The sequence below is a fragment of the Cinclus cinclus genome, chromosome 4 (genome assembly GCF_963662255.1).
Source record: "Cinclus cinclus chromosome 4, bCinCin1.1, whole genome shotgun sequence".
Taxonomy (NCBI): Eukaryota; Metazoa; Chordata; class Aves; order Passeriformes; family Cinclidae; genus Cinclus; species Cinclus cinclus.
The window spans coordinates 16,135,987-16,150,918 of record NC_085049.1 but is presented as its reverse complement, the minus strand read 5'-3'; the positions used below and the strand labels follow the sequence as shown (position 1 = coordinate 16,150,918).

At 39.4% G+C, this 14,932-nt stretch overlaps 1 protein-coding gene across 2 annotated transcripts in view; it reads right to left on the bottom strand.

Annotated features, from left to right (window-relative positions):
• Positions 1-14,696, bottom strand: part of USP6NL (USP6 N-terminal like) — a 111,094-nt gene extending 96,398 nt beyond the window's left edge. The window contains exons 1-2 of one of the 2 annotated variants that reach the window (XM_062491707.1): positions 14,621-14,696; positions 9,507-9,596 (exon numbers count right to left, since the gene is read on the bottom strand). In XM_062491707.1, coding sequence (XP_062347691.1) covers positions 9,507-9,510 — 4 coding nt within the window. In that variant the 5' untranslated portion in view covers positions 9,511-9,596; positions 14,621-14,696. Of the gene's footprint in view, positions 1-9,506; positions 9,597-13,329; positions 13,358-14,620 lie in introns of those variants that run through there. The other variant, XM_062491708.1, reaches the window with a different exon arrangement.
• Between the last annotated feature and the right edge of the window lie 236 nt (positions 14,697-14,932).

The window sequence follows — 14,932 nt, the reverse complement described above, 5'->3', positions numbered from 1 at the left end:
ACTGTTCTCTATGTTCTCTGCAGCTGTGAAGAATTTAAAATCATGCCAAGTTTCAGCCAACAAACTGCCATGGCCCAGACAAGAAGGGCCTTTACCTAGTTTACCTAGGTAATGACCTAATACTTTACCTAGTATTACATTCAGTCAGCGCAACCTAGAATTTCAACTCCCACTGGCACTACAGCAATGCTAAAGGAACAGAAGTGCATTGACACCCCTTGCAGTGGATTTATCCTTGTTAAATTTCACTGAATAACACCCAGGTAACCAGGCCTTGCTATATCATCCTGTAAGTCCACTGAATGTACAGTATTAAACAAAAACACAAATTGTGCTACTTCTCCTAAACTGATGTTCCACTTAATGACTGATTGCATTAATAAGAGGGGAAAAAAACACTCAAGGGCCTTACAGTGACTTTCACATAAATATTATTTCTTTTAGTTTGTTTTAATGCACAAGGAATAAATAAATACTGAAATGTCACTAAAAGTGACTCATTAGCCTTTGCCCTAAAAAGAAAACTTTCCTACCACATACTTAGCGCAAAACGTACAAATATTTTTGTCACTGCTTCTGACATGGGGGGAGGGGGGAGAGGGAGGGAAGCAAGTGAGGAAATAAAAAGCAAAATTGACACTTTTCAATTTGTACCTCATCTCTTTACAGCAGACCAAATTTTTTCTCCCCTGTTCTCCAAGACCAACCATGACATCCTTCAAACATTCTTACAGTAATCTGATGCAATTGGGGAAGAGAGAAGCTAAAAGCTTGTCTATTTCTTGCAGCCAGATACAAAATAATACGAGCTGTAACTGTGCTGAAGCTCCCAAGGCAAACAGTCTGTAGAGCAGCCTGACCACAAGCATGGCTGCAGCACAGCATCACTCCAAGAACTCAGAACTGCAGCCCAAAAGTGTCACCTCCAAAGCTGAATTTGGGGATGTGCAGGAAGGGAAGGTTATGCCATTGTACTGATTGTACAATTCAGACACAGTAGCACCACAAAATAAAATCCCTTGTATAATGCTGTATAAAATTCTACTGCAACGAAAAAAAAGAGAAGGAAAAAGCTTTATATTGAATGAAACAGAACATTCTGGTGAGAGACTTGCTTCCCGATGTCCCTAAAAATTCTGGCAAGTGTGAGCTGTGCTCAAAAGAGTTCTGAGTAAGGCTTTCAGTACTCCACCACAGAATTAGGCAGGTTTTCAAAGAGCTTTTCAAGGCTAAAACAGAAAGACTGCATTCAAGACTATTCTCCTACGGCAAACCAAAGTGCTTTATTAAAACAAAGTGCCCTTTTACATTAGTGATCTCTTAGATTAATGGCTGCTCTGGCCAAAAGCACAGGTTCTACAGCGTGTTGGTATGCCTTCCATTCTGGATAGCATTATGTTACATAAAATAAAACTGAGGAAATAAAGGAAGAAAGAAAACAACACATCACACCAGCTTCCCAAACAGAAGAACTTCGGAGTTCTATGCAACTTTGTGCTTGCTTCAGGAATTCTGAGCAGCATAGGTTTACCAATAGCGTTGAAAAAATTCCAGTGCTATCTTGCCAATCTCCCACATAATTTTAGGAATTAAAGTATCTTAATTATAGGGGAGAGGGTCCTTTGCAATGAGAGCTTAAACAAGTCCTACAATTAGTTGATTGATAGGATATCACCCAGTGCAGCGGCTTTGTTACCACAAACATCTGCAACCATCCTCATAAACTGTGAAAGGATAAGAGGCTGGATAGTTTAAATAAAGAAAAGATCTTACATTTAAACAAATACGGAGCCAGTAATCTCGCTGACTTTCTTGCAAAACCCCACTTCTGGCAAAAACCCCAAATATTTTCCAACTGTGTTGCAAATCAAAGAAGTTGCTTCCTATCAGTAATTGGGTAAAGTATGTCAAAATAGTTTTTCTTGAAACACAGTCAATTTAGCTTAAAATAACCACACATCTCAGGCACATTGTTTCTTGAATATAAACATGAATAACAACACAGAATGAGACTGCAGCTCAATTATTTTACGTATCTGTGATAAAGTTACACCACTAAGCAGCAGTACTTCACTTTTCCTACACAGTCTGTGTATTATTCAATCATTTGCATGGAAAGTGAGAATCAACATGACTCACGACAGGCAAGGAAAGTCCTGTGAACATCTCATTTAACACTGCTGTTGGGAAAGTTCTTCTTTAGTCCATTTCTAATCCTTCATCCCATTCAGCTGTTTTGTGAATTCTTTGATTCAACAGGAAATAACACCACCGTTAGGAAGCTTAGAAGTCCTCCTGCAGTAACTGCAACATTGTTCTGCCACTAAGGCAATGCCTTAAGCAGAGAAGGGGGTGCCCACCCAAACATCTACATTTTTAACTGGTCCTTTTCATCTATATTTTACTTGTGAATTTCTGCATCCTTCCCCTTTGGAATGTACTTGAACACCACCCTCAACTTATCACAGGATGAATAGGATCCTAGAAATATGAATTGCTTACATAGCGTCAGATACTTGATACTCACTCCAGAGAACAAGGTTACAGTGTTCTTGTGCTACTCACTCTTTCTGCACCAAAGACCTACCATAAAGGCATCATTGTGCAATGTTCTTCTAAAGAAGCACAGAGGCCCAAAGACTAAGATTTAAATAAAAAACTATGTAATGGGAGAACATTATCATGCCAAAGGCATGTACTCCTGTGTATGTCAATTAGTTGTAATAATTCAGCACTCCTTACTGGCCATCAATCAAAACACTGAGGAAGACAGTGTTAAAAGATGACTCTCCTTTATTTGTAAAAACATAAATAAAATAATTTTAATATATTTTATGTTGGAATACAGTTTTACACTGTAAAGAGAAAATAATTACATAATATATATGACAAATAAAGCATGCAATGAATGCTTAAATATACATAAATTATTATCATAACCATCCTTCTATCATCCTTCTTGTTTTAGAGACACACACAGCTGGTGTACCATAAAGTAAATAATTTGAAAACAATCCAACCTTAATTTCCAGTACAAACATAGCAGAATAAATGTGAAGTGCAAATGCCTAAAAAGGACACATTTGGGGAACAGTGTGCATATACAAAAACACTGGAACTCCAACAACATTAATGATGGTAATTTTCCTGCCACAGCTCCCTGTCAGCTCAAAACTACCAATACTTTCCTGCCAGTGCCAACAGTTTGGTTTACAAACAGAAATTCCATATCTTTAAAAGTAGGTGTCATGTTGCACTAATTTATTTAGAGAAGCCCCAACAACCTGCCAGGAAAAAGTCCAAATGAAAGAATATAGATCTGAAGTTCCCTTTATGGAAAAATAAAATTAAAAATAAATATAATACCTTTTAAAAAATGTTCAGTCAATGTATCTGAAATGTATATATAGGGTTTTACAAATTTAACTTTACTACACGTTAATTAAAGAGTAAGTATGATACAATACCTCTGTTAGCAAAACCCAATAAAAAGAGACATTACTGAATTTGAACCTACCACCTGCAAACACAGATTCTGGATCTGATGAATACATTTTTGATAACTGCAACCTCCTGCAAAGATGTAACTTCATTTCAGACTATGGAGATTGAAGACTTACTTTGTTCAAGTAAATACATGACAATAAAATTCAAAAAACTGTTTATCTGCCTCTTTGACCTAAAACTAAATTTTAAGTGCAAGGGAAGCAACAACTTACCAGCCATAAATATCCTAAAAAGTGACCAAAAATAAAGGAAGGATTATGAAAACAAAATTTTAAATTTATTTTACATCTGTTGAAATACAGACAAATTCCAAAAAGTTTTCATTTGTGTTATTTATTTAAATAACTGTACTATAAGCAAAAAAAAAATCCACAAGGTCTGAGAAGCTGCATCATTACGTCAATTGAATAAATAAAAATCCAACATAATAAAATGCAGATATTAAAACAACAAGTAAGTTTCAACTAGCGTGCCTGCATTTCCCCCATGTGATACATCAGTTTTGTGCAAAATACTTGGGTTTATATTTTATTGCTACTCATGCACTCTTTGTATTCATGGGAGCAGTTTAATCACGGTATTGGTGAGAAACTGGGTCATCCAAGATCTGATTAGCCCTCAGGAGATGCCTCTTCTTGCTTAGCATAGAGGAAGTCCCAGATTACCACATTCCTGAACAACTTAAGTTCCATGCACACTTCCAGCAAGGGAAAAACAGCATTTACCAGAATCTCACCCACGGATCACTGATCCCCATCCCTGCACTGCTCTCCCTGCAGGGCAGCAGTGCAACTATGGATGCAGCCACCTAGGCAAGAGCTTAGGGAGCCCACCCAATTCCAGTCAGCCTCATCAATGCTCCTGGAACCCTTAAGGAAGAATGCAGGAATTCAGGCAGGCAAAGGACAACAACCATTACTGGCATGGGCAACATTTTAAAGAGGTAATGAAATTTTAAGACTCTGAGTTCAACCTTGGCTCCTGCAGCCCAGACCTTTCTAATGAAACTTCATTCCAAACTTCCTTGTCAAGACCATACAGGTTTCTGTAACTCATTAATTCTGATGTCTGAATCTGTATTTTGAGTCAAAAAACTATCTCCAGCCCAGTTGCTGACAGTCTCACCAGCTGCAATATAACGAGGAGATAGAGCAGCAAGAGGCATTACCCCAAGAAAACAGATATGAAAAATTAAGCAAACACAGAAGAGTAACAGTGAAGTAATACCAAGTGACAAATTCTCCTACTACGAGATTTCAGAGCCAAACATCTTTTTCATGCTTCAACACCCCACTGTAAAAGAGTTAAAAGTGTATTACTACACTACTACTGATCCAAATTATGTGTCACTACAGTTACAGTGGTGAATTCCTTTGACAGTTTCAATAAAAAAGGAGGAAAAATTAAATAAACACTGATATTATAAATGAAGCCATTTTTAAGGGGTCACTAATATATAGTAGTTCACTACTTAAGAGTCTTGTGGGTTTCCTTCTTTTTCACATAGCTGAGTTGCAGGGGGGTAGTATTACTTAACTCTTAAAAACTTTTACAAACTTATCACTAGTCTTCAAAGCCATCTTCACTGTGTCTCTTTGTCCCCTGTATCCAACAGTTTTTTATTATGCAGAGCTTCAGTTTTTCACAGAGAATTACTAATCCAAGATTCAGGAAAGACAACCCAGGAGACAAAACAGCTTCTTTATTTCTCAAGTCGCAGTACTTATAAAGATTAGAAGATAACTGTGCTGTGAAATCCCAACAATTGTGAAAACATTTCACTAACCGTAACTTCAAACTTGCATTTCATGACTAGGCTTTCAGACTTCATGGTTCAAAAATAAAACAAAAACATAGCATGTAACATAATAATCTGACATCCTTTAACTATTCCTTATTATATATTATTAAAGTAATTTAGTTTACTTGTAAGCTTTCCTCTCCCAGCATGCAGTCCTCTCAGTGAATCAGAACCTAGACTTTTTCCTTTCTTTCATTCAATCTCAGATCACTGCAAAGAAGTGATGACTATAAAGCCTCTTCCACCAAATCCTTCAGCTTTAAAATTATTTGCAACACTTTACCCACAATTCATAAAATGCACAGCCACCTACACTTTGGGTAAAACAAACAATAAGTCTGCCTCCCAGTATTTACTGTATGAACATTCTGACTTGGTCCTCAGTTCATTACAGATTCATTCTGACACACCAGGAGGGAAGACTGGGGGTGAGGGGGGAAAATGAGCCAGCCTTAACTCACAAACTTTCCTTAGGACAGGGGGCTCTACAGATGCCCAGAAGACTTTGCTCAGCTGCAAGCACAGAAATAATAATGTGTAGGATGGTTTGGGTTGGAAAGGACCTTAAGATCATCCAGTTCCAATCCCCCTGCCATGGACAGGGACACCTACCACTAGACCAAGCTCCTCCAAGCCCCATCCAACCTGGCCTAGAGGGACTGGTTACAGCACTGCATCTTGATCTGCTATGGCTCACCTTAGCATTAGTTTTAATTCCCAAGTTCACTGTTCATGAACAAGGAAATTGACAGCCAAAACTATTTCTTTACATATGCTACAAGAACACAGAAGGAAAGAAAAAAAAAAATCTAAGTTTTTAGAAATCCTAAAACCATTAGGTTCCTCTGTGAACACAGACTAGAAAGCCATAGCTGTAATGAGAGGTCAAGGTATGTAACCAATCATCAAAGAGAAGCAGCCTTTAATCACACCATTGTGGGCTTGGTTTGAACTGGGGAGGCAAAAACTGCCCCCATCATTACCAGACCACACCAACCATTTGCAGAAGGTAAAATAACATTGCACAGCAGCTCTCAAAATGCGTTCTCTCACACAAAATCTGTTCCTACCCTCAGCTAAACAAAAAGAAAACCTGAATCGATGGGAATGAAGCACAAAGAAACAGGTGACCTTCCCAACTGCATGCAGCATTAAGTTTTTAGTATGTTAGAAATAAAACTACAAGCAGAAAGACAAAGTCAGGAAAGAAATATACTGCATTAAAAATTGGCACTGCATCTTATACATTAAAGGGGGAAAAAATGAAGTTGTCAGCAGCTTGCTGTAATAGTGTGCACTAATCTTAAATTTCACTGCAGCAGCTCAAATGATTTCATTGTAGTGACCTTTCCTCAAAGGAGAGAAGCACAGGAAAATCCCCCCCAAAAAGACCAGAGTTTATCATATTAAGAATTTATCATGACACTACACACTTTCTGGCCTCTAAATATATGGAGTAGATTAAATAAACTCTTTCTGTAGTGAGACATTCTAAACAGGTTGCATCCACCAGGATTTCTCTGAAAAGTTATCTTTAAATACAAAACAAATCAATAATCAACTTCACTTTGCTACACTTGATACTATGGCAAACCCTTTAAGGATATGACCTCAGCGTCCTATACAGCATACAATGGAAAAAAACATGATTTCAAACACAAATCTATCTTACCCTTATTTATGAAAGCACACAAAGCTATTCCATGGAAATAAAAGCCTTAACAGGGACTGCCTCAGTTTTAACAGATCTTTTGTATTGTCCAACAACAAACTACCACCATGAATGGTGAACTTTGCAATTCTGTCAATGCTCTTCCCCAGCACACGGGAAGATCCAGTACAACAGGATCTAAAGCATGCACTTACATACCTGGTAACTATTAAAAAAGTTAAACAAAAAAAGTAGTTCTCTCATTCACTTTCAAAAAAAATTTAACATGCTTAAAAATAAGCATGTGTGTGCTTCATTAAGTACCAGGATATTAACAAATTTACTTCTACAAGGTATTTAAATAAAATAATAAGATTTATGTAAAATGGCAAAAATTACTTAAGACAGAGAATAAAGTTGGCAAAAAACCCAAAAATATATGATCTGCCTGTGAAGAAATTTAGGACAGATATTAGAAAAAGGATTTAATCATTTTATGACTTAGATAGCATCTAACATGGCCCTTCACAATGAGCAATGGAAATATATATTAAATCAAGCACATCACAAGCAAATACCAAGTAGCCTGCACATAACACCACTCTGAGTTTCTAGTGGCCTTCTCAAGGCTGAGATTACCTCATTTTAGATAGTTTTTTTTTGTTTGAATGACACAAGGTGATGCACAATTTAGGAATACCAGACTCCCACCATTTTTAATATATCTAGCTAATCTAGGTGCCCACAGATTTTGTGAATAAGCACATATACACAGAACTATGCAAATAAAAGCAGCTTCATAAGATATGATACTTACCTTATTGTCTGAAACATTTAGGAAAGAGGAGCATACAACTAAGGTCTTATAGTTCAAGTTTCTCTCAAGTAAACCATAAACTAAGAAATTCAACATCAGCCAAATATAAAACATCTAATCCTCTCTAAACTGTATTTTTAAAGGGTGGCACTTTGTGTTGTGCCCTTGAAGCCCATGACAGCACAGGTTTAAGCATCTACTCTACCACAAGAATGGAGCATCAGGCATTGAAGAACATTGCTACTGACCACCATAAAAAGTACTGCCAAAATATTGCCTTGCATTTTGATAAGGGTCTTCCTTCTTCCTAATAGCTGAACCTTCCAGTCTAGAATCAGCTCAAAATCTGACCAAAACCAAGGGTGTTTTGCTCTAGCACTGTCTGCATGTGCTGTACCCAAACCAACATCATCACAGCAGCACCCTGGAAGTCACACTTAACACAGCAGCTATGACTCAGTTATTTGTTACGTGTAAGACTGTACATAAGGCAATGACTGCACATGAAAAGCCCTACAAAACAAATGAAGATTCACATACAGTGTTTGACAAATCAGGATATCCCAGTACTTCAATAACTGCCTGGAAAATTGCCCTCTATGCAATACAGCAAATACTTTAAATATCAGAAAGCAAACTAGTGTGAACAGCAATATGAAAGAAAATAGAAATGAATCTGTGTAAGAACTAAAACAGTTCTATCAGCATGAACCCTATAGTTCAGCAATTCTTTCAGGCCTTTTTTCGGTGTAATTTTCCCTCTGCTGCATTTAGCAAGCATTTCCTTCATCATTCTTTTTTATTTCCAGATGTCAAGAGCAATCATTTTTCATTTAGTTTGACAAGAAATTTAACCAACAATTTTCTTTACTTACTTCCTCCCAGAAATGAGACCAAATGGTCTTATTTTACTATCAAAGGATATAATTATCCTATGAACAAGATGCTTTTCCTTTAAAACGTTCAGTACAGTTGTGCTGAAGCTGAGCTACATTACAAATACAGTTCCTGTGCAAACAAAGTTTTATCCTTATTTCTACATGAGGCAAGGCCAAGCAACACTGCTGACAAAAGTTGCATGAAGTCTCCCATCTGCAAAACTTACAAGAGCTTTTAAATACTCAAAGGAGTTCACTAAAAAGAGGTTATCTTACCCATCAGATATGACCTAAACCAAAACCTCCGGTGTCTTTCATCTGGTTTTTTCCACCATAACAGATATTAAGTCACAGTTATCTACGGCTCAGATCATTCCAATACATGCCAGAATTCCTTTAGGCTCGGCCCTCTATACTGGATTTTGAGTAACATATTTATTTTTTTTTCCTATAAAATGAAGTCCATTTATTTCATGTTGGATTTTTACCAGTTATCAATTATTGTAATTCACTAGGCAGTCACAAATTTTGGAATTCTTAACAAACCCAAGGCCCTTTCCCCTCAGAGTTACGTGTTTTATTTATACTGAACAAAACAAACATCATCTTGTTACAGAACTCAACCTCTTGAAAATGAGACCAGACTACAGAGAAGTCTTACAGAGCACACATTGATCAAAAACTTGCAGGTTAAAAATGGCATCTTCCAAATCTTAGCTTTATTTGGTTATTTTTACAGGACTGAAGATACAACACTCAGTATGAGTATTTTTGAGGAACAGCCACCTCCCCAAACCTACTACTACAAACTAAGGGTTTCTTTTTTTTTCTGAAAGAAAGAAATCTACTTACTCATGACTGGAAACTTGTTTGTATATAATCCAAGACAGGTCTTGAAGCAAGGTATCTTGTTGGAGAAGGTTTCTCAGAGGTATACATGTCCTGAAGGTGGGAGTTAAAAAAAAAATACAAGTAATTTTTTCAACTTCAAATCACTAGACTATATGTTTATATATATAAACTGTCTTTCCTACTCTCTTTTCATCCTCTTTGTAAAAAAAAAAAAAAAAATAATAAAAGGGAACACAAAGACGTGTTTGTTATGACTGGGGAGCTTTACTGCTTTATGCTTATATTTTGCAGTCTATTGACTCAAAATGTGCACCTTCTACTAACAATCAAATTAAAAACTTGCATATGTGCTAAAAAAAAAGTGTCATAAAATATAATGTTTGTTATCTCTTGGGAGCAGTTAAAAAGTTAAAGCATACAACTATGACATGGATATAGTAACTGAAAATTCCAAAGTAGTATTTTCCTTCAGCAACCTCAGCTGGCAAAACGATGCAAAAAAAGCACTTTTTAAAACACAAGAAAGGCAATTAAGATTACTAAACATGCACAGGTCGGCACTGACATCCAATATTTCCTTCTCAGATATAAAACCTGGAAAAGTTACCATTTTTAGCACTTATAAACCTACAATTCCATCAAATTCCTCATTGATTTAAAAAGAAGATACCCAAGTAGGGCAGATATGGATTCACTAATAACAAGCCTGGCCCTCCCTGAAGCCAAATATAGAGGACTTAATCTCCAACAACAACAGCACAGCAAGTACATTTTGAAAAAAATTATTATATAATCTCCCTCCTGCTGCTAAAAGCAAGTTTATACAAGTCTGATAGAACAGTTAAATGAGAGAATCTTCACCTCACAGCTGAAATGAAAAGAAGAAATCCAACACATCTACTAAGCTACACAGAGTTTTCTTCTAATACCTGCACAAATGGAGGTAAAATCTGTAAATTACGGAATATTATGTGATGCATTTCCTCTTTTCAAAACCAATTAGAACCTGCAGAACCCCACCACCTGTGCTAATCCAGACAGCTAGCTTGTGCTGACTCAGATTTCAAGTCCCAACTCTCCTGATCTCTTCATGCTCAAAAAGAAAAAAAGCAAAGTAAAATGCAAAAATATGTAAGAAGAGATGTAACTTTTTCTAAAATATGAGATCATATAACATTTACGGATCTACAGCACATGGCAAAATAGTACAGGAACTACCACAGGACATCACAAGAAGGTTCCTTTATTAACTGCTAAAACAATTAGAAGAAAAGTTAAAAAATGTTAAAGCCACACGCATCTCAAAAAAAAAAAAAAAAGAAAAAAAAAGAAATCCATCTGCCAAAAGAAAGCCTTTGGTAAAACTGCAGACTGAAAATTACAACCAACCTTTTTGCACTGAAAAAGTAAAAGGGAAGAGACTCAGTAGGGAAATAAAGCAGCTGAAAAAATCCACACACAAATAATCTAAATAAGCAGAGATAAACACAAAGCCATGAGATGCTACCATCAGTGAAGGCAAACAGTTTGAACTACAGGCCCTGTCAACTTTCCATGAATGTCTGTTAAATTAAATATTTAAGCACACAAAGCCCAATCAAAAAAAAGAAGTGTCTGTTAAAACATATCTTTAGAACTGCAGCTTTCTCAGCTTCCTCTTGATTACTGGTGTCAAAATTAGCAAATATAACTTCCATGATGTTTAATTATTTACTGGGCTAATAACACCTATTATGTTAAGAACATCAAACAGATCAGACAGCCCTCAAACAGGTCCAAAGCACTTTTGACCAGTTTCACATTACCTTTGGGCCCAAATTCTTCTTGAATCTTACACATAATCAACTGGAAGATGAGTGTCCCATTCAACGTGGTTTTCCAGAAGCATTATCTCACCTTAGTTTTGTAAATATGAACTAACAATACTTTGCCTCTGAGACATCGTGTTACATGACATTTTATTGTGTGGATGTACAGGAAAAGGCTGTTCATTAGGAAAAAACAAAACAGCAGCTCTGAAAACCACTTAAGGCTAATAATAGCTTAATTATGCATCCTCATCACTTATAAAAACCTTGTCACGTATCACTGAGGAAATGAGATGGGGATGATACAGAAGCTCTATTCTACCTAAACATGTGAAAAGTGAATGCTCCAGTGCACGAGAGCAACTGGACCTCCAACTCCCAGCCATAAAGTGCTACTCCTCTATTGCCTTCAGTGTCTAAATATTTTCTTTAGCCATTGCTAGCATCTGTTCAGCAGACAATGCAGATTTCTGGTAAATTCAGTTGTTGTTCTCTGTAATAACATATGTAGTGTGTTTTATATCATTTCCCTGGTAAATAACTTCTTTAAAAAAGGGAAGTTTTGTTCTTTCATCTGTAATTTTGAGTACAGCAATAGCAAGCAGTATTGAAAGCCAATGCTGCCAAACAGCAGAGTTCCTGCTTTCTATTGCATTCCAATAGCAGCACCTTTTCCTAGGGGTGTGTGTTAGAAACTAAACTGTTTTCACTTTGCTTTCTCAGCCAACCTGGTTTATTTCAATCCTTGTAGGGTTCTGTCCCACACAGAAATATTATCAACTACTACCAAACAGAAAGAAGCATATTACTTGTTCAGTGTCTTTCTGAAAGACACCATCTTGGAAAAACTTCTAATTCAAAACAGTGCCTGACACTCTTTCTGCTTTTCCTTGCAATCCACAAGGCTATAACAAAAACAAAATTTTAAAAACACCCACCCACCTTTGATCTTCGTCTTTTCCTGAAGAGCTAACCCTTCTATTCCACTCCATGCTTCCTCTAGTGACACATATCTACTCACTCTTGGGAGTATCACCTTCAGTAGCTGTCAAACTACTGGCATTTTAGCTGAGATTTGAAAGGAATACCTGCAGAGTGAAGCTCTTTGCAACTTCAAATTCACACACACTCATAATACATTCAATTACCTGTTTCCATAGCTGGTGCCAGGTCTTTTTTTACCCAATACTCTATTTCAGGATAATTAGCAGGAGCCAGATTACAAGCAGATTACAGCATTTTGTACTTCTACACAGTATGATTCCACCCGGAGAAGAGATTTTCGTTTAAGATGGAAATTAAAGATTCAGGTCTAACCTGTGTGTGTGTTACTGCAGTATCTGTTTAACTTAGATACCAAGGAGCTAACATTAAGAATTTATACCCTCACTTCCCAAGAACCAGCAAGCACAGGAGCAGCATGCAACTGCATTGCTTAAACACACAAAGACAAAACAGTCTAAAGAGAGCCTGCCTTGCACAAATCAGTATTTTAGTGTCATTTACCATCTTCTTTAAACCAAACGTTATGGCTCCTCACAGAAAACAGACAGACTTCAGAAGCACTATGTTTTAGAGTTGCACAGACAGCTGGATAGCAAACATTAAGTCTGAAATTGGTGGTTTCTGTGCTGCATAATCAGAGGGCAGAGGAGCAGCTAGTTAAAAGGCAGTTCTACTAAATAGTTATTTTACACTGCATCTCAGCTGAATTAACTAAAAAGTTACAATCAGAAACAACAAAAGTTAAAAATGAGCAAAACTAAGTCACTTCAGAGAACAGTTATTAAAAAGAACACAACAAAAATGCCTAATATAGCACCAAGCCTCTCAGCACTCCAGCTCAGTAAAATGCCCAAGACAGCACAAACGCACAATTCACAACAAAGTAAAATTGCTACTGTTTCAGAACCTACACAGAAACACTGACTGGCCAGAGATGAGGAAGCACATGGAAGTACAAATGAAACAAACCAAACGACACACCCTCCTTTGTTCATAGCAGGAATATTTACACTACAAAGCGTCGAGGCAAATCGCCTTTAGTTTCAGGCATTGCTGATTGGCCGCTGCGTTTAATACACACACGCCTGGTAGACTTGAAGTTTCGACTGTCACGCAGCAGCTCTAGATTGCAGGGCACGCAGCAAGCTAGAAAACCATAGAAAACAATTATTTAATATAATTATCCTAACTGAAATGATCCTCCACAAGATACACTTGTTGTGAACAGGACAGATGTGGATTTGTTTTCACTCCTCTGTAATTCAGGGAAAGCTGAAAACCAGCTCCCCTCACAGCCAGCTTTCAGTGCAGCTGCCTCCTCCAAGCAGCAAATGGCACAAAGAAAGTTATTCTGGAGCATATGCGGATGAACAACTGGTACAGGAGTTTGGAGACAGTGGCTTTTAAGTCACCACTTGACTCTCGTTCAGCAGGCAGTTCAGTGGCTTGGGTGGTTTTCTACAGGCAGCCATCCACGCCACAGAAAGAACCTGAAACACCTGATAATAATTGGCTCTTTGCTGGCAGTCCCAGCGGAGACTGAGGGCGGGGAGAGGGCCATGGAGACCCAGGGCTGAGCACAGCCTGGGGGACGCCCTCTGTCCCAGCCCACCGCTTCCAGCCTGGCACTTTCCACCGCATACCTGAAGCATTACAAAAAGCAGAGGAGGGAACAGGTACAGAGAGAGCGGCGGTGCCAGAAAGTCACATTAAAGGGTTCAGCCATCGAAATCCTCCCTACTCCCGACTAGGGTGGCAGTGTCGCCTCCCACATGGTCAGAAAAGGGGGGCCTCAAGGAGGCCCCAGGTATCCGACCTACAGCCGTGACTCCCTCATGCGCCCCAGCCCCGCTCTGACTGCGGCTCCTCACGCAGCCACACCCCACTTCAGCCTTACAATGGGACCGGGGGAATCTCCACAGGGCTTCCCCCGGGCTCCCCCAGCACTCCCGTCTCCGCCGCGTCCCGCAGCCCCCCGCGCCCTGCCCCGTTCCCAGCATAAAGAGTAGGGCGCACGCACACCCCTTCGCCGCCAATGGAACAGTCCGAGCACCCCACTGCCCTGCGGGAGCCGGCTCCCGCCACTTCCACCTCCCCGGCCCCACGGGGGTGAGCGCTCCCCCCGGGGGAGGATGGTAGCGCCCGCCTCCCCTCAGCCGGGAGGAACCCGCCCGCTTCAATGGAGGGTCCGGCGCGGCACCTCTACACACGGGCGCGCGCGCGCACCCCCGCAATGGACGGGTCCAGCCATCCACCCCCGTGGCCCCACAATGGCCGGAGCAAATGCCGGCTTCTCCCTACCTTTGCTCGGCTTCCTCCTCTTCCCGGGGCCTCCCTCCGCCGCCTTCCCCAGCGGCGCGTCCCTGCTCGCTGCCCCGGGACCGGCGGCCTCCGACCAGGAAGTGCCCCGATGTGACACCGCCGCTATGGAAACCCTCCCCGCCCCCGTCCCTCCCACAGGGCTGACCCGCCGCGGTCGCCATCTTGGCTCGGGACGAGGAGCCTGTCCGGGACCGCGGGCTGCAGTGGGGAGGAAGGGGGGAAGCACGAAACAGGCCTGGTGCCGCTCGAAACTCCTTGGCTGTGCTGCAGGAGCTACCAAGTATGGACAGC